Below are 19,997 nucleotides of genomic sequence, written 5' to 3' on the forward strand. Positions count from 1 at the left end.
TATCGTGGATTTGTATCCGTCAATAACTTGAGTGGTTGATCAAGGCTGCAAAATACAACAGATATCCTTCGCAATCCATGGCTGCAGGTAAAAAACAACAAATTGACGTTGACATCAGTCAAATCAATCTAGTGCTTTGATGTGCTTCCTGCTGCAAGATTCGTAAGTATGTATCCATCGGGGACTGACTATCATCCACTGCCCCCAGATTTCATCACCACAGGACAGTGATTCACCTGACATTATGCACACTTCATAGTGCCAAATGCCAGACTCTGCATGAGGGCAATTTGAGTCGGAAGTTGCCAACCTGAGGCAATGAATAATCCTTTACCAGATTGCAAAACAATCTGTTGCCTTATTGTGAAGAGAACTAACATGATACCAGGAGTTCTTTTTCAACACAGTTCAATGTCTCGAACTCATGGGATACAAGGGTTGGGATCCCACATGGATTATCAGATAGTATAAGTAAGCAGTCTCACCTCCTAAACACTTTAAAGCTCAAAGCAGGCCACCTTGGTCTGTAATTTTCCTTCCATCCCTCATGTCAGAGTGAATGTTAAATCAGACAGACAACATAACAATAACGCGATCAACCGTTTTGTGGATCATCATCATCATCATCATCACATTGGTTCATATACTACGTCCGCAAACCACTAAGGAGGCAGAGCTAAGAAGGTGTCTGCAAAATGGTCACAAATGGATCTTAAAAATGAGGTGCTTCATTCATCTTCAGCTCCGGGGTTAACCGGCTTGTTGGTTTCAACAAAGACTGTAAAATGCCAAAACCTCACATACCGACTCCGAGAAGTCAACGTGAAAGGAGAAGTCGAAAGGATAAACGGGTCAGGGAAACAGCTTCAGGTCTTTCCATGGATGGAACCTATTTCCAAGACAACCTTCAAAGTGAAACAGTGCAAAATGAGATTGATTCAGATTGCCCGGAGATCTACAGGATTTATGTCCAGGATATATGGGCACAATCCTCAATTTTTTGGTGTAACTGCCTGGCTCTTGAGTACATGTAATTAAATCATCTGACCCTCTCCCAAAATGGCATCAGCATTCTGAAAAAGGATATGCATTCTTTTGGTAAGTGCATGAAATTGAGCATCTGGTGCTTGGAGGTGATGAAGAGTGGGTATGCATCACAGGAGGGTTAGCATACATGGAAAGCAAAGAACCCATCAGGAGTCAATCTGCCCAATTAATTATTATTCTTTTTTTCTACTTGAGTCCAAATTCCATGGCGAGCACTAAAAAAAAGGCTTTTTCATAGGCCATGAGAAAGTATGAGAGTGTTCTACGGGGAGAGAGAAGAGTAGGGTTGTGGGGAGCACTGAATGCTGTGATGAAATCATCTGGATGAGAACTTTCGGAGGGTAATTCAATAAATATACACAAATCCCTCAACTAAAATACTTATTAATGGTAGATTAACAACTGAGTTTAAAATCAAGAGAGGGATGAAACAGGGATGTCTTCTCTCCCTACTGCTGTTCAACTTATATATTGAACCTGTGTATGACGTTGAGGGGAGGGAAAAACGTAAGACACTTTAAGTACGATACATGGGAAAAAAAGATAACTCTATGTGCGGACGATCTGATGATATATACATTAGACTTGCAGGCCTCCCTATCAGTAATTGAGGACCTGTGACCATATTTTGAAGGAGTGTCCGGATATGCATTAAACTGTTCAAAGATGGAAACAATAGCTTGGAAAATGGGGGAGGTAAATCAAGGTATTAAAAGAGAGATGAAACATCTAGGAATTAAAATTACACAGGATATAGGAAAGACTGCAGAATTCAACTTTAAAAGTGTTTCAAGATACTAACAGTTTCCTAGCTAGCTTGTCACATTTACTGTTAACTATTTTTAGGAGGGTTAACCTGATAAAAATGACTATACTCTCAAAATTCATCTTCCTCTTTAATTCTATCCCCATGTATTTAAAAAAAGAGTGGTTGTGGAGGCTGCAAGGTACTGTTAACTCCTTCATTTGGGTGTTAAACGGCCCACAAATTTCGTGGAAGAAGCTACGTAGGAAACAAGAGCAGGGTAGGGTCTCATTGCCAGACTTTCTGATCTATGAGTGGCCCTATCAGTTGAAGACCTTCAGGCACTTACTTAAAGATGAATTAGCCAAGGGAAGCTTACTTAAAATCATGTTGAAGGATGTGTAAGGGGTGAATCTTACTTTTTATACAGGTTCGGAGATGTACAATTCTACAAAAAAGTGAGACTGAACGCATTACAGGCAATGGCTTATCTATGGTTAGAGATTAGAAGTGCCATGAAATTAACATACTACATCAGATTCGCACCAATGTGGCAGTCCCTGGGCACACCAGATTGCCTGAGAGATCACCTGGCAACCTCTATTAGGGAGACAGGAATACAATATGGGGGGCAGAGACTACAGGGTGGTGAACTTCTCCAGTGGGAAGACATACAAAAGACAGCTCAGGTTAAAATTTCAGCTTTTAAGTTGCTACAATTAAGGAGTTGGTCCTGAGGTTTGAGAGGGGAGGATGGGAACTCTTATGAGCTTGAAGAACAGTTACAAAGGGCGAAAACAGAGAGAAGAGAGATATTTTCCTGGTACTGGTTGATCCTGGAAAGTGTAGATGGAGAGTCTGTACTTCCAGAGAAGTTATGGGAAAGCCACTTTCCACAGCTACAGATCCAAGACCTAAGGCACGCATCAATGTGCACACTTTATGATACAGCACATCCAGGATATTTCAGTAGCAACCATCTCCTTTCCCTTCATAGAAACTTTTGGTCCCTGAAAAGGATTTTAAGACTGGGGGAAAGGGGCCCAGTGAGCTGTATGAACTGTGGTCTGGAAATGGCAGAATATATTCATCTTTTTATGGAGTGCCCAGAGACACAGCAATATTGTGAAGATGTAAGTGCATGAGTCAGGTCAAGTCAAGTCAAGTCAAGTCAAAAACCACTTTATTCGATTTAGTTAAAAATCATAAAAGCATTCTACAATCACAATAGAAAAAAAAAGGGGCATTACAAATTCATGAAGATTACAAAGATCAATAGAACAATTAATATAATCACAATTTAAAAACAATTAAAAAGAGCATCAAAGGCAATTTGTATCTTCACAATTTTCAATAATAAAAGGAATAAATATTTGGCTAAAAAATGTAAAAATACGAAAAACATTATCCATTTCATCCTTTCATGCAAAACCCTTATGTTACATTTTAAGTCTTCTCCTCCTGATCCGGACCGCAGCAACAAGATAATTGGCCACACTAAACATAGCCAAAGCAGAATCCAATAATTGGAGATACAGGAGGGCAGGTTTTGCCTGATGAAAGGCTTTATCTTTCAGTAAAGGAACCAGGTATTTCTGTCTGGGCTCAGTAAAAAAATGACAGAACAACATAAAGTGCATATTGTCTTGCGTAGAAAAATTATCGCAATTACAAACAGGGGCGTCCTCCTCCTTATACCATCCTTGATTATCACAAAGGACCGTATAAATCTGATTAAACCGAAGTTTCACCAGAAGCCACCTATGAAAAGGGATGTTCACAATAGTAAGATACGGTTGTATAGTAAGGCAGGTAAGGGTCAGAAAATGGGCTCTGACCATGGGTTTAGTCAATTGGGGTTCCTCCCTCTCCACATTTTTCAATTTAACAAAGTTGAGCTTGACCCAATCTAGATCAGATTTCCTTAGACCATGAGGGACCGAAAAAATATCGGGACGACCAAGGTCCAAGGAACACTTATGAATGTATGAGAGCCAAGCAATTTTTTTAGAATTATCCAAATTTAAACAGTCCACCAGTATTTTGTGATTCAAACCTAGATTGTTATTGGTCCAGGTCCTTATCCATAACAAAATAGGAGCCATTAAAAGGGTATCGGAAATATACCCTAGACCCAGTTCCTGGTGAACTGAAAACGTGGCTGCAGATTGGGGAAGCCCTAAAATCGATCGGAGAAACTTATTTTCTTCCCTTTGAATGGATTCGGCAGTCACATAGCCCCACAAACCTGAACCATACCTGGCTATTGCCGCAGATTTTGCCCTATACAAGTTTAGTAAAGCACCAGTTGGTTTCCCACCTAGTCTCCTAGAAAAACTTAAAATAGCATTAGCCGAGCTCCTAACTGCTTTGGTTTTAGCTATAATTTGGGGAGCCCAGCTGCCCTTGGTGTCAAAAATTACACCCAGGTAAGTAAAAATTTTGATATTAGTGATCACGTCACCATTGCAGTAGAACTGTTTAGAGTTATTTTTGACAGCCCCAAAAGCCATGACGTGAGATTTGGAGTTGTTTATCACTAGATCAAGTGAAGACATAAACTCATTAAAAGCATTTAAAAGTCTTTGCAAACCTAAATGGGTCCGAGCTATCAGAGCTGCGTCATCCGCGTACAGAAGGACAGGGATTCGAGTATCCCCTGCACGCGGAATATCCAAGGTAGCAGTTAAAAGAGTCTTTTCTAAAGAATTTATATAAAGAGTGAACAGCATGGGCGCAAGAATGCAGCCCTGCCGGACGCCCCTACTTGATTTGAACCACGCTGTGCAGTTACCTTCTTGGTCCATTCTAATAGAAGCTTTTAAATCCTTGTGTAGTTCAGCCAAGAAATATACAAGGGGAGGATCAAGTCCCAATTTTAACAACATGGTCCACAGCCGGGCTCTATTAACCAAATCAAAGGCCGTGGACAGGTCCATAAAAGCAACAAAAATTGACCCCTTTTTAACAGTAGTGTATTTCGAAATTATCAAATGAAGATTTAAGCATTGGTCCTCTGTTCCTCTGCCTGCGCGAAACCCGTACTGGGCATCTGCTAGAATATTGTTGTCTAGGGACCAACTGTTAATTCTGGCTAGCAGAACTTTGCCCAAAATCTTCATGGAGGAATCCAATAAAGAAATTGGTCGAAAGCACTTGGGGTCACTTCTTTGGCCCTTTTTGAAAATGGGTACTATGATTGAACATGCCCAGGTTTTTGGCAAACCCCCCTCATGCACACAGTTAAAAACATTGACTAAAAACTCAGCCCACAACTCAGGGTTAAGTTTATAAAAATCCAGAGGTACCCCATCTGGGCCCGGGGCTTTATTAGTAGCAGAGCCTACAATTGCCAGCTCTACTTCTGCTTTACTGAAATTTAACTTAGTAGGGGAGGTTGGGGAGTGGGGTATTGCAAACGACTCGACTATATCATTTGAGCCATATATTAGAAAAATGATTAATCCAGTCTGCTTCAGGGATGTTTATTTCAAGATCCATATTATTTATTTGAGCAAATAGAGGATTATTAATTATGGCCCAAAATTTGGAACTTTGTTTAAGAGTTGTAGGATCCATTAAAGAATCCCAAGCTTCATCTTTAATGGCCTTTTTTCGTGATTTAATCGCCATTGCATAATCTTTTCTCAACTGTGCCACCAAAGACCTATCTCTAGGGGATTGTCTAAGGGCTTTCAAAAGAGCCGAGTGTGACTTCGAGCAAGTGCGATCAAACCACCTAAACACTGGTGCAGGGCCCCTCCTTGGCTTGGCTGTGAGCTCTTTTTCTACTCTGGCACAAATCACTTCGAAGGCACTAACAACATCCCCCCCCTCCTCTCTCCATCCCTACATTTCTCAATTTCGGCTGCCATATGTTGCTCAATTAGACCATGAAAGTCCTCTGGGCAGACTTTACACCATTTGAGGCGCCTTCCCTGATCTCTGCTCCTTACATCCCTTGCAGAGGAGGGCCTCAATTCCCCTTTGCATAAGCCAGAGTAGGCGTCCAAAACCAACAACACCGGATTGTGGTCACTGAACCCGCTTACAATTGCATTATAAAACAATACATAGCGTAGAAGCCCCGGGGACATGAAAAAGTAATCGATAATCGATTCACTCCCCCTTGCGTTATACGTGACCACACGATTTGTTGGATCTGAGAATCCTGGTTCATATAAATCATGAGATGATAACAGGTTTTCCATTGCCACACCCTTAGGGCTGTGTTCAAAATGTGGCAACGATGTGTAATCTGGGCCGGTATCATCTATGATGTGGCAGTGAGACTCACACAGGTGAACATTAAAATCATCTATCATAATTAGCTGAACAAAAGTGGTTTGTTTTGACATATAATTTGTTAAAAAGGCCGATAAACCTTCTAAAACAAAATTAGGGGCCCCCCCCTGCATGGAGTTATAACAATTTATAAACACAAACTTGTTCTTGTCTTTCAAATTAATTTCCACCAACTGAAAGAAGTGAGAGGAACTAGGGACTTCTTTAACTGTCCCTGCTATTTTGATTGAAACAAGGAATAGCAGACCCCCTCTATCCCTTCCCGCCGTGGAGCTCTGGGCATTAACAGAGAATGAAATATAACCATCTACCCAGAAACCCTTATCTTTTGACCAGGTTTCTTATAGGGCAACTATATCATGTTCCTTCAATTGTTGTAGCCAAATCGGGTCATCCTGTTTTGCCCGTAAACCCGCAATGTTCCATGATAATAACCTGATATGCCCCCTGCTCGATTCTAATGGGTCATTTATGGCAGTTTTAACCATGACTTCTGACGGGTTAACCTCTGCATAACCTTGGCATGGGACAGTCAGGTTTTCATACTCAGGCTCTAGTCATTCAGTATCTATTCTATCGGTTAGGGCCGTGTACCTATTTGACAGAAATAAATCATTTGGGGGAATATTCCTTACAGAATTAACTGAGCCACTGCCCTTACAAGGCTTTGTCACCCAATCATTAGCAAACATAGGTGAAATAAGTTTGTCCTCCGCCCAAGTATTTTCAGTAAAATGTGACTTGTTATTCTCCGCAGTACCTGGTCTATGGACTCGGGGATAAAAAAAGCCAAGAGGCATCGCCCGAACACCCTTACCTACAGGGTCCACAGGGGAGTCATCCCAGAAGAGGCGGGTGGCAACATTTCTAGATTTAAAATTGACAATGACACAATCACCCACTACCTCTTTCTTGCTTGTGCCTACCCAGTTGACCCTTCTGCTTGTCACAATATTATCTGCGATGTTACTTTCTCCCGTGCAGTTGGCATTACACCATTTTTTAACGTGCTTAAGAAGAGTGTCATGATGTTCCACCTCCCCATCTTCAAGTTTAGGCACGTTAACCAAGATTGCGACAAAAGGTGTTGCCTCCGGGGGTAGATTTAATGGAGGTGTTCTTCTTGCCACAGCCCCCAGCTGACCTCTAGACCTTACAGAGGTATTGACACTGGGAGCAGCCATCGTCGTGGGAATATATATCCCATTGTCCACTTTCCCTTTATTTTGAACAGGATTATCGGTGATCACTATAGAGTTAACAGCCGACCTCATTGTGGATGAACCCCCAACCTTAGGGGCAGAAACCTGCTCAACTGTAGGACATGGCGCCATAGGTATAAGGGAAGAGGTGGCCCGAGTATTAAGGGCATCATTGATGCGCTCACATTTTGCCATAAGATTCTTAACACAATCCCTCAGTGTCTCAGTGATGTCAGAGGCAATCTGGATTAAAGCGGTTTCCAGTCTATCTGTAAACAGTTTTTCCAACAGGGCCGAGATACACTCCTCAGTAACATAAATAGGCTGTAGCGGCCCCTCCTGGTTTGATGCAGTCCTTCCTACATCCCCCGGGGTCATAGGGAATGATGGTATCACAGTTTCAGGCAACACCGGGAAAGGAAGAGCTGTGGAGGATTGTGGCAGGGTGGTTCTACAGGGCTCAATAATAACCCTAGGCTCCAGCGGGATACAATTTATAACAGTGGCATTGGATGTGTTAACAGCCCCAGGGCTGGTGGCAAGACCCAACTCGCGCTCTGACTCTGCAATCTGCGTCGATAGCTCCCCCACCTTTGTAGTCAAGTACGTAATAATGCTAGTTGTGTACTTAGGCACCTTAGCGATTGCTTCACCTGCCGCCGCTGTAGCCAGTTTGCGCTTACCCATGATGAAAGGGACGTGGCCCGACCCGTCCCTGATCGTCCTTAGACGGCCCGCCCTCTGCCCGGGCTCCGCCCGGTGTCACCCGCGCGCGTCCCGCGACACGGAGGGATAGGCTGGGCTTTGTAGCGCCTCTGGGTGCGAACACAGCGGGACACAGGAAGTACTCGCAAAGCCCGCTGGGAGCTGTAGTCTCAGGCCGCTCCTGGATGGATGATGGCGGCGAGACCTACAGCGTTCCCAACCCAGGGGCAGGAGCTGCGTGCTGGCGTGCTGTCCGGTGAGTGAACCTGCTGCCGTTTGACCCCCGCTCCACCGAGGGATAGGCTGGGCTTTGTAGCGCCTCTGGGCGCGAACACAGCGGGACACAGGAAGTACACGCAAAGCCCGCTGGGAGCTGTAGTCTCAGGCCGCTCCTGGATGGATGATGGCGGCGAGACCTACAGCGTTCCCAACCCAGGGGCAGGAGCTGCGTGCTGGCGTGCTGTCCGGTGAGTGAACCTGCTGCCGTTTGACCCCTATGGTTAGAGATTAGAAGTGCCATGAAATTAACATACTACATCAGATTCGCACCAATGTGGCAGTCCCTGGGCACACCAGATTTCCTGAGAGATCACCTGGCAACCTCTATTAGGGAGACAGGAATACAATATGGGGGGCAGAGACTACAGGGTGGTGAACTTCTCCAGTGGGAAGACATACAAAAGACAGCTCAGGTTAAAATTTCAGCTTTTAAGTTGCTACAATTAAGGAGTTGGTCCTGAGGTTTGAGAGGGGAGAATGGGAACTCTTATGAGCTTGAAGAACAGTTACAAAGGGCGAAAACAGAGAGAAGAGAGATATTTTCCTGGTACTGGTTGATCCTGGAAAGTGTAGATGGAGAGTCTGTACTTCCAGAGAAGTTATGGGAAAGCCACTTTCCACAGCTACAGATCCAAGACCTAAGGCACGCATCAATGTGCACACTTTATGATACAGCACATCCAGGATATTTCAGTAGCAACCATCTCCTTTCCCTTCATAGAAACTTTTGGTCCCTGAAAAGGATTTTAAGACTGGGGGAAAGGGGCCCAGTGAGCTGTATGAACTGTGGTCTGGAAATGGCAGAATATATTCATCTTTTTATGGAGTGCCCAGAGACACAGCAATATTGTGAAGATGTAAGTGCATGAGTCAGGTGCTTCGAGTTGATACTAAGGTAAATCTTGGATTCAACATTTTTGGGAGAGTGGGCGAATCCGCGACATTGAGCAAAAGGGACAGTAAGCTGGTGCTCTATTTAAGGGTGGTGGCGAGGAGGAAGACTTGTAGGAAAGGGTTTTGAAGTTTCCCCCCGCTAAGACTGAGTGTCTAAATTCAGTGATATATAGTCTGAGAATGAACACCTAATGTAAGGAGTCAAGAAGAACAAATGTCTGGGGTCCTCTGATTACATGGATGGGGAGAATAAGGTGGAAGGCAGTCAAAAGGTCCCATCTTTACACCTAACCTAGAACATGGAAGCCTGAAAGGTGCGGGCTAGTTCGGAAAAGGTCCATAGCATCTTTCCAGGCTGACAAACCTAGCGCACAAAGGGGGTCATTAGGATGGCTGGTGGACTTTGCCCGCCCGCCATCCTCGTGGTAATAGGGACCGCCCTAAGGGCGGGGGTCCCATGGGGGGGTATTAGGATGTGCCCGCCACAGTGGCAGGCACATCCTGTATTTTTAGCATTGTGGCGGGCGGTGCTATCTGCACCACCCGCCACAATGCTAAAAATGCATTTCAGCATTTGCAGTTACAAAGCGGCAGGCACCGCACGGTGCCTGCTTCTTTGTAAATGCAAATGAAGGGGGGTACCACAGGTACCCCCCGTGTGCACCCCCCACCTCTCCTTCTCCTTCAGTGGGCCCCTAGAGTGAAGACTGCATGCCGCCACGGAAAGGCACCTAAATACAACCATCATAATATGGCTGGCGGAGTCTCATAGACACCACCACCATATTATTCCTTTTCCGCCCCGGCCGCAAGGTCCGCCGAAGTCCCCCCGCCATACTAATATGGCAGGGGGGAACTAGTGTGGTTGTCGGGCAGATTGCCTCCGCCAGGCTGGCGGTGGCTACTGCCAGCCTGGCGGAGGCAATCCGCCCGACATCGTAATGGGCCCCTAAATGTATAAACAGGGAGGCATCCAAAGTGGTGTAGGTTGACAGCTGAAGGTGAAAAAAGGTTGATCCGTCCGCCATCCCTGCCCGTCCGCCACCTTTCTTCCCCCAGCCATATTACATTGGCGGGGGTAACATGGATTGAGGGGAAGACCGTCTGCCGCTTTTCCGCCGCGGTTGGCTTGCGACTGCGGCGGAAAAGGGCTGATATGGTGGCGGTGTCTATCAGACACCGCCAGCCATATTAGGATGGCCGGTGAGGAATGCCTTTCCGTGGCGGCAATGCTGCCACGGAAATGCATACGGTTTTTGCTTTGGGGGCCCGTTGCAGGCCCCCAGGGTGAATGGGGGCGTGGGGGGTGCACATGGGTGGTACCTATGGTACCCCCCAGCATTTCAATGTACACCATGACAGGCACCGCGCGGTGCCTGTCATGTTGTGCATTGAAATGTACAACGTTTATTTTTTGCATTGCGGCGGCCGGTGCTTCAAGCACCGTCTGCCGCAATGTAAAAAATGCGGGCTGCACCCGCCACTGTGGCGGATGCATCCTAATTGGGGGCACGGTTCCTCCGCCCTTGAGGCGGACGGTACCGGGCCCCGACAGGATTACATTGTCCGTCCGCCATCCTAATGGACCACTATGTGTGGAATGCTTGAATAAATAAATCTCTGTCACTTGTAATTACTTGGAGCCCCATCCCAGTCTATTGTTATTTTGTGCACCATGCCACCTCAATTTGAACCCAACCATTTGGAATGCATTTGGAACCCAACCATTTGACCCTGCTCCAATAGGAACAGTTCATCCTGAACTTCCAGCCCAGGTCCTCCCTGAACCCGAACTAAAGCTACCCAAGACAGGTTTTCCCTGGTTAGGGCTCTTTAGTTAGGTGTAGCATTAGGCCATATGTACAAAGCATTTTTGCAGTCTCAGGCCGTTCAGGCCGTTTCTGACCAAAAAATGCTTTTACATATGTTGAAAGCAGAAATTGCAATCTCTGTTTACGATTTGGTATTTGAAATACCGAATTTGAATGGGATTCGTTAATATTTTTTTGACCAAATTCTGGTAGTGAAACATTAATACTTTATATGGGAAGAACACGTCATAGGGAGTACAAGACACATCTTCAGTTCTGCCCTGATAATCAGTAGGTGATATAAATTATAATTTTAAATATAACAGATCTACCAAAGAGGACTGAAGTCACCATAAGGATAACTTATGCTACATAAGGCAGCCATGCACTTGAGAGACACTGCTGAATGGATACAGTACGGCGCAATATGACACAAGACGCACAAATAGCCTTTTCTGATGTCGGAGGTCACACTTCGATGCAGTGAGAGTCACGAAGTGTATATCTTGATTTAGTTGGAAGTGTACCACACGGATGTACGTCGTTACAATGCATGCTTTTACAACGCATACCTTTACGCATACCTTTACGACGCACATACGTAAGTGGCGAGGGTAGGAGGAGGATGCAGGATTTACACATTGAGTGGAAGTAAATTAACAGTTGAATATACAAGGGAAACAGCATTCTGGTCCAGGAGAGGCAGTCAAAGAGGCATAGCGAGAAGCTGGAATCTCGCAACCAGTTGTACCAAGCGCACAGACACTGATCTCACCTGGTGAAATGGTGGTGGTGAGCAGTACATTTGCTGGGATGGTGGCTGGTAACGGTACATCTCCGCCCGCGCTTCCTGCTGGGGTCTCACCAGGAGGCTTGCCGTTAGCTTCACTTCTGAACCCTGCAGTAGCATTATTGCAAAAATACATTAGTGCAATGTTCTGTTCGGAGAAGAACTTCCTCCGCCCGTTTCTTTTTTCGACCTTCTTTCCCAGGCACTCACCTAACTACCCCTATGTATCCTAAGAAACTCTTAGAATTGGGAGGACCAAGGCCTACTTTATGTGCAGTAGGTAGCCCTATCCAACAGATTGAATCCCCCAGCTCCCTCTGTCCTCCTACAACGACATCCACCACTCCTTAAGTTTTTGTGGCTTTCAACTTCAGGCCTACATGGTGCTGGTTGTTACCTTCAAAGCCTGATTTGGTTTTGTTTAAGATGGTCTTTCAGAAGCAAGTCAATATAAGGTGACCTACCAGTGGGTACTGTCAGGGACACAGCACCAACCTCTGTGTATAAAGTGTGGCATCCATGGACAACGCACTGAACCCTGTATATAAATGCCATAGTTAGGGATTTAGTTGTCGAGATACCATGCAGATAGAATTTACGATTCCAATCCGTGTCCCCACAACTATTCCATCCATTAGAAGTTAACTCACGGAATGGGGAATGCGTACCTTTTGCGTTGAAATATATTCCCTATTCCATGCGGAGTATTGGTCTCATTTAATGTCTGCTCTGAGAAGGTATTGAATAGGCTAGGGTGTGGACATTGCAGGGCGGGGTGAAGAGGCTGTGGAAGCTTATCCAGAAAAGGGATGTGGCCTGGCTGGGGTAACGTTACCTGCTCCCCATGCCTTTGGGCTCTTGTGGGGGGCAATGAATGGGCCAGGCTTCACCTGAAGCCCAATTCTCAAAGCGATTTTTCGAGGAACATATGCAATACCCTAATGATAAAGCAAGTCATGCAGAGACAATGGCTATTCCTTAGCCCTGAACCATATTTCAAAATGGCCCACTTTGAGCATGTGTAACACATTTAAAACTACAGTCTGCAAGTACATTTGGGGCGATCTAGGGACTCTGAGTTGGTTTGTATATCTGTGTAAATTAGGAGCTATTAGTGACAATGTGTCTGCTACTGAACTGTGTATTTATAGTAGACCTACCTGGAGACCGAAACATTGTGTTCCTGAAATGTCTGAAACTCACTTAATAGGACATCCAAAATGGTGCAAGTAAAGAATCATAGCTCACCATGACTTGTGAACTGCAGTGATGGTTCGTAAGGTACCAGTTTGGCTCAGAACCCTCAGGGCCACGTGCAGCAAACCGCTCCATCTCATTGGCTTCCTTTGTGACCATCATCTCAAAGTTTGCTTCTCTTTCCTCATTTTTAAATGAGTGCTGTGCAAGGACCATTGGTTGGTGAGCTTCCAGGAAAACGTCCTCGCTGAACTGCCTCTTGTACGGGTGAAACTGATCCCGCCCATCCTTGCCGAATCGCTCATAGCGTCCATCTGTGGTTTCTTCACAGCTGTACCGTCTCAGTATTTCCCCATGACAAACCTTGAATTTGCCACTGGCTAGGATGCCTTGGTTAGATTGGAATGCCCCCTGCATTTGGTCCTGTGGAAGAGGAGGAGGTGGAGGAGAGGGACTTGAACTTGGAGAGCTCTCCGACATGTTTCTTTGAGTCTCACACTCAGAGCTGTAGGTCTGGCAGGTGAAGTTGGTCTTATCCTGAAAGAATAAACAAACATATAACGTAGACATATCAGACGGTGGATTCTTGGAAGAGTGAAATAAGCATGTTTGAACTTGGGGTCAGCTTGGTCGCTGCAAATGAGCAGTTTGTTGCGATTCGATATATTAAATATTTACAATTATAGTGATATAAAAATTGACATTTGGCAATGATGCTTATATTGAAGTTGAAGCAACTGAACCAGAGAAGCAAAGGTACATCTGCAGACCAGGTAGTTCCATTGAGGTTAAGAGTCAGGTGGAGAATATGCAAACACTCCAATTCATCTTGTGATTTACCTCTGCTTTTTTAATACAGTTTCTTTTCCATGGAATTCTCTTGATATTCCTAAACAGGATAAACTCTCTAAACATGTTTGAGGTACCTCGACCACCTTTTAAACACCGTTTTTCCAATGAAAACAACAATAAAAGAAAGCATGCCTATTTTAGTCAACAGTTTCCAAAGACCCACTTCAATTAGCCGAAATACTTTTAAACTCAATACATTATAACAGTCATATTAATAGTAGCAATACCTAAAGGGGCCTTGGCTCTACACCCTTCCTCAAATGGATGCTTGAAGTGTCACATTTTGGCTTATCCTACGATTGGCTTACATGGAGTGAAAAATGAGCTAGTCTCCTTTCAGCCATTGGCTTGGTTAGTGTCATTCACATGTGGGGGCAACCCACAGATTAGTCATTGGGTGTTTGAGTGTCAGGCAGTGTGAGTGATGGCATTTTGCTGCTGTAGCAGAAGCCCATGTTGGGAACAGATGAGCACCAAGACGCAAAGTATTCATTCACCAGCTACCACTGCATCGCCCACCATCTCTCTGCGCGCAGGAAGCTTCTGTGTTGAGTGCAAGCAGAAATGCTGGAGACAAAATTGTTCAGTCCCCCCATCCAGCAGGCTAAACACGGCCTCACTGGAGGCTTTCATTGTCAAAGATATTCTTGGTGTGACTGAAGCTATATTGTATCACACATTTCTTATTGCATTAGGAGGGCTCCTAGCATGTTGGAGTGCACCAGCACGCCCTGAGCCAGATCCCTAGACATCCGTTCTGTATACATCTAAGACCAAACAAATGGATTCAAGAGTTCCAGTTCTGCTGGATTTACTTCCACAACTGTGAGTCTTCCAAGTGGAATGTAGACAGCAAGTTATACATGAAATCTTTGAGCTTAGAAATTCCCATAGGGATCGACTTCTGGCTGGCGAAGGAGTGGTCAGTACAGAGCCTCGGATTCTGCCTTAGAGGAACCTGTTGACCATCAAATGTGTTGCGAATTACTCAAGATGTTAAACAGAGAACAGAGTAACTGCTTAGTGGTTATCAAGATTACCGTGCCTGTAGCATATTAGTGTGAGTTTTGACACATTTGCCTGCCAGTGTTCCTCACTGACAAACCAGGAATATATGTTCACAGATTTAATAAATTTAACTTCAGTTGTGACAGCTGTTGAGCCCTATAGTACACTCTCATACCAGGAAGCTGGAGTCCACTGACAATAGTAGTAGCGTAGAAGTACAAACGTTCAAGTCTTTGCTTACATCCTGCCCAATCATAAGTTTTTACGTGTGGTTGTCTATTTAGCAGCACTGTTTCAGGCATCTGTAAACATAGCATTCCAAAGAATGCCTTAAATCTTTGTTCTAGGACACTTTTTAACAGTTTCAACTATGCCACATAGTAATAGATGTGGTAAGGGCCATTGTGCCAAGTCGTTCGTCATCTTTTCAACAAGAGGCTTGATATTGTCCAATACCATATTTTACACTCTCCCATTAATTTTAATGGCAAGGTGGGTAGGGTTCTTTGGGGCTCATGAATGGATAGTCTTTCAATGATCTGTTAGTGATAACAATTGTAATAGGTAATACTTCACTGAATTAAATTGGTTTATTGGTTGAGGGAGTGGGAGCCCCACCCAGGCAACTTTTCATGGTGAACCACAAAAGGCGCTAAATTAACCGATGCTTCACCCTCTGCTAGCTTGGCACAAAAACAGCCAGGTTTAACTTTTTTTTTTTCCAAAAACTTTATTCATGAATGTGCATACAAGGCAACAACATACCTATAATCGTCTTATTATTAACATTCATGGTTTTCTGTTTTCTCCCCAACATTAGGTGAAGACAGTGGTAATCCCCTTCAATAGTCACGAAGTTATGCAACATCTATACCTTCAATTCGGCCCCTCGGCGCGTGGCGATGCACACCTATCTACGGGGAGGTTGATATAGAACGTCTACATCCATACACGTGTCTGAAGAAGAAGACCCGTCCCCTCCCACACCCACCCCAACTGTCCCGCCCCCAACCCCCCTTGCAAAAGTCTCCCATTGGTATGATTCTCCGGTCATCAGTGCCGACTACTGTGTCACTGTGTTCATACAGAATCCTAGGCTCCTAATCTGACCTTGGTAGCATTATCTCCAGACTCCCTCCTTCAGTGTGTATCCTGTGGTCGCTCTCCCTGGGATGGTGTCGGGTCCTGTCTGTCTAACTCCAACAGCATGACCTCCCAGTCCATAGCTATGGGATTCTCCCGCCTCCCAGTGTCCTCCTCCCTCTTCAGGGTGGCGCTCTCTATCTGGCCCCATTTAACTACGTCCCCCTGCCATGTCTCTATACTGGGCGCTCTGGGGGATTTCCATCTCATGGTAATCACCCTAGTTGCCAAGAGAAGCGCTTGATCCACGAATCTCAGTTTGGCTTTCAGTGGCTTAGGGCGGTGGCGGGTTCCTACTAGGCAGTACAAGGCAGTCTCCTGTATCCGCATACTCGTAACCTCCCTTAGTGTCTGACATACCCCCCCCAGTAACCCCTCAGTTATGGGCATGCCCAGAGCATGTGAAGGAGTCCCGCCTCATCCGCCCTACACCGAGGGCAACAGTGGGGAGAGTCGGGGAACATCCTATGGATCCTCTCCGGGGTTAAATACGCCCTATGGAGTACCATGGATTGTATAAAGTTAAACTTCACATTCCGTGATACTCTTTTAGGGTGTTCTAGCACAGTCCGCCATATGTTATCTGGTAGTTCTTCTCCGGTATCCTGTGCCCAAGTGTCTCGCAACGAGGTGAGGGGTATCGCTGCGTGTGTTGTGATCCCCGTGTATAACCACCACACCAAATGCCCTCCAGTCCCCATGTAGGGCAGCAGGTGTACTAGCTCGTGTCTAGGTGGTTGGGTTCGTTGTGGCGCCCAAGTTGTCCGGATATAGTGGGATACCGTGGCATGCAACAAATACAGTCCATCAGGGGTCCCCGTAACTTGTACAAATGTGTCGTGATCGAGAAGGATGTCGTCCCCGAAAAAGCTCCCTATCTCCTCAACCCCGCTCTCTGTCCAGTGGCGCAGTGTCTGCTTTGTGAGTCTCCTCTGTGGCGTTGGGATGCCCAGTAAGGGTATATTACCAGCATAGGGTGTTATTGGCGCTGTGTATGCTAGTGCCTTCTTCCAGCAGTTGAGGGCCGTACGAAGCAACGGGTGACATGTCTGCGGTATCTTACTTTTCGGCAACAGTAAGCTATGTAGTTCACCCCGATTTAAGCGGTCTGTCGTGAATCCAATCTCGTGGAGATTTCTGCCTGCCAACCAAAAGGATAGCCACTGTAGCTGGCTGGCGTAGTAGTACCCCCGGAAGTCTGGAACTCCCAGGTCTCCTATCCTGGTGCCGAGCTGGAGTTTGCAGAGACTTATTCGCCTCCTGCCCGTCCCCCATATGAGAGTGGTCAGTAGAGTGTTTATCGTGTTAAATACCTGCTGTGGGAGACATACCGGCAGATTGACGAAAAAATACAATAGTCGAGGGAGCATGACCATCTTGGCTATCGCAATGCGTCCCATAACGGACAGAGGTAATGAGGTCCAGAACCCAATGCTGCTGCGAAGACCAGTGAAGGCCTTGGAGATATTACCGTCTATCTGGTCTTTTGGTGCCCTATATATACGGATCCCCAGGTATCTAAAAGTGGACTGTGCCACTGGGATCTGGTACGTATCGAAGGGTATAGAAGGAGGGTGCGGTGCGTCCCAGAAATAAAAGCCGACAGATTTATCCGGGTTTATGGCCAATCCGACACTATTTCAAACCTGCGGAATGTGTCGTACAATTGTGTGTGGTCCGCCTCCAAATCCCGGAGGTAAAGCAACATGTCATCCGCATATACGGAAAGTAGGTGGGATGTCCCTGCCACCGGAATTCCCAATTGTTCGGTGTGCAGGCGGAGGGCAATGGCCATGGGCTCGAGTGCCAGAACGAGTAACATTGGGGATAAGGGGCATCCCTGCCGTGTCCCCCTATGTACTAGGTATTCCGCCGAGACATATCGCCCCGTTCTCGCCCGGGCGGTGGGATCGGTGTACAGCAACCGAATCCATTGCAGTAAAGAGGCAGGGAAACCGAAGCATTTCAAAGCTTCGAACATGAAGGGCCAGGAAAGGGGGTCAAAGGCCTGCTTCAGGTCCAGTGCAATGCACCCTACTCGGTTCAGTTCCGTCGGTGATGCAGCCATCAGTGCGTGCAGGCGCCTCGTATTCAGGGATGTATTACGCCCAGGGAGGAATCCACACTGGTCCCGGTGTATTAGAGCAGGCAGGTGCGGTTGGATCCGCAGGGCAATAGCCTTGCTCAATATTTTATATTCTGTAGACAGCATGGAGAGAGGTCTATAATTTACCAGCTCCAGTGCATCCCTATCTGGCTTAGGTATGGAGATCACCAGGGCCTGCATGGTGGACTTCGGCAAGTGTCCTTCCTCAAACGCCGTCCTATAGATATTTTCCAGGACTGGCACTAACGTGTCAGCATAGGTCGAGTAAAACTCCACTGGGAGCCCGTCCATGCCCGGCGTCTTATTTCTATTTAGGTGTTTAATTGCGGCGCGTATCTCATGTTGTGTGATAGGCCCCTCAATTGCCTTTTGTGTGTCCGCCGCTAGGGCTGGAAAGGGGAGATCGCGCATAAACTCAGCTATCTCTCTAGAATCTTCTAGGCCTGTAGGAGCATAAATCGCCTTCAGGTGGTCATGAAATGCCATGTTAATGTCGGATTGAGTGTGCACTAGGGCGCCCATCGGGTTACGGATTTGTGTAATTGTTGGTGGGTCCGGTCTATCCCCAACCAAGCGTGCCAGGAGAGCCCCGGAGCGATCTGCCTCCGAGTGTTGTCTCCGCAGGAATGCCTTAAAATCTACGCTCCGCAGGGACTCTAGCGTTTCTGCGTGATCGATGTATGCCGCCTGTAATTCCCTTTTCCGTTCAGGATCTACACTCGCCTCTCGCTCTAGTCTCTTCAGTCGGTCCTCCAACTCGCACAATTTCTTGTGTATTTCTTGCCTGGCCCCTACTAATTGGCCTATCACTGCTAACCACCGCTTTCATTGCATCCCACACCACCAATTTACAGGAAGCAGAATCCCAGTTGTCCTCTAAATAGTGTGTCAGGGCGTCCGATAAGGTCGCCTGAAACGGTCCATCTTCTAGGAGATGTGGATTAAGACTCCAAGTCGATACCGGGGTTGGCACTCTACCCCAGTGAAGAGTGAATGTTAGGGGCCGATGGTCCGAGAAGGTTTTCGCCAGATACTCCGAGGAGCCGACCGACGTAACCAGAGTTCGGGAACACAGGAAACGGTCTATGCGAGTGTGAAAGTCATGTACAGGGGAATAAAAGGAGTATTCCTTATTGGAGGGGTGTAGTGTTCTCCAGCAATCAGTCAGTCCCCAGCCATCTACCCATGTATCGAATATCTCAGTCAGCTTCGTGGCACCGCCCGTCTGGAGGGGGGGGGGTGACCTGTCCAGGTCCAGATCCAACACAGCATTCCAGTCCCCCCCGAGTACCCAGGGGATATCAGCCCAGTCTGATAGTAAAGTAAAGTCCACATTTGTAAAGCGCACAATCACCCGTAAGGGTCTCTAGGCGCTGGGGGGCCGTCGGGAAGATTAAGCGAGCTATTGCCCAGAGTCACATGGTGCTGGGCTGACCTGCCGCCGGAGCCGGGGATCGAACCGTGGTCCCCAGATTCCAGCGTCAGTCGCCCTGGCCGCGGCGCCACACCTCTTCCACAATAGTGCCACCCCCAACTGGTGTAAGAATTTAACTTGGTCATAATTCGGGGCATATACACTGCCCAGGATTATCAGTGTGCCATCTAAGGTGCCCTTCACCAGAACATACCTGCCCTGATCGTCCACCCTCCTGTCCAGTTCCACTAAAGGTGTCCCGTGGCGAACCCAAATGGTCGCACCCCTAGAAAAAGCAGAGTATGACGTGGAGTAGACAGTGCCCCTCCATTTTTTCCTCAGCTTGAGTACTTCCGAAGTAGTGAGGTGCGATTCTTGTATGAAGGCTATATGTGTCTGCTGTCTGAGGAGGAAGGAGTGGACTCTGTGTCGTTTCTGCACTGCCCCTAGACCCCGCACATTCCAGGTAATGAGCTTGTACACCCCAGTCTTCTCAGC

At 46.4% G+C, this 19,997-nt stretch overlaps 1 protein-coding gene across 2 annotated transcripts in view; it reads right to left on the reverse strand.

The window, feature by feature from the left end:
- FOXN1 (forkhead box N1) overlaps positions 1-19,997 on the reverse strand; it is a 540,119-nt gene that overhangs the window by 190,637 nt on the left and 329,485 nt on the right. Inside the window, exons 4-5 of one of the 2 annotated variants that reach the window (XM_078680115.1) lie at positions 13,027-13,512; positions 11,764-11,886 (exon numbers count right to left, since the gene is read on the reverse strand). In XM_078680115.1, coding sequence (XP_078536241.1) covers positions 11,764-11,886; positions 13,027-13,512 — 609 coding nt within the window. The remainder of the gene's footprint in view (positions 1-11,763; positions 11,887-13,026; positions 13,513-19,997) is intronic. The other variant, XM_078680116.1, reaches the window with a different exon arrangement.

The sequence above is a fragment of the Lissotriton helveticus genome, chromosome 3_1 (genome assembly GCF_964261635.1).
Source record: "Lissotriton helveticus chromosome 3_1, aLisHel1.1, whole genome shotgun sequence".
Lineage (NCBI taxonomy): Eukaryota > Metazoa > Chordata > Amphibia > Caudata > Salamandridae > Lissotriton > Lissotriton helveticus.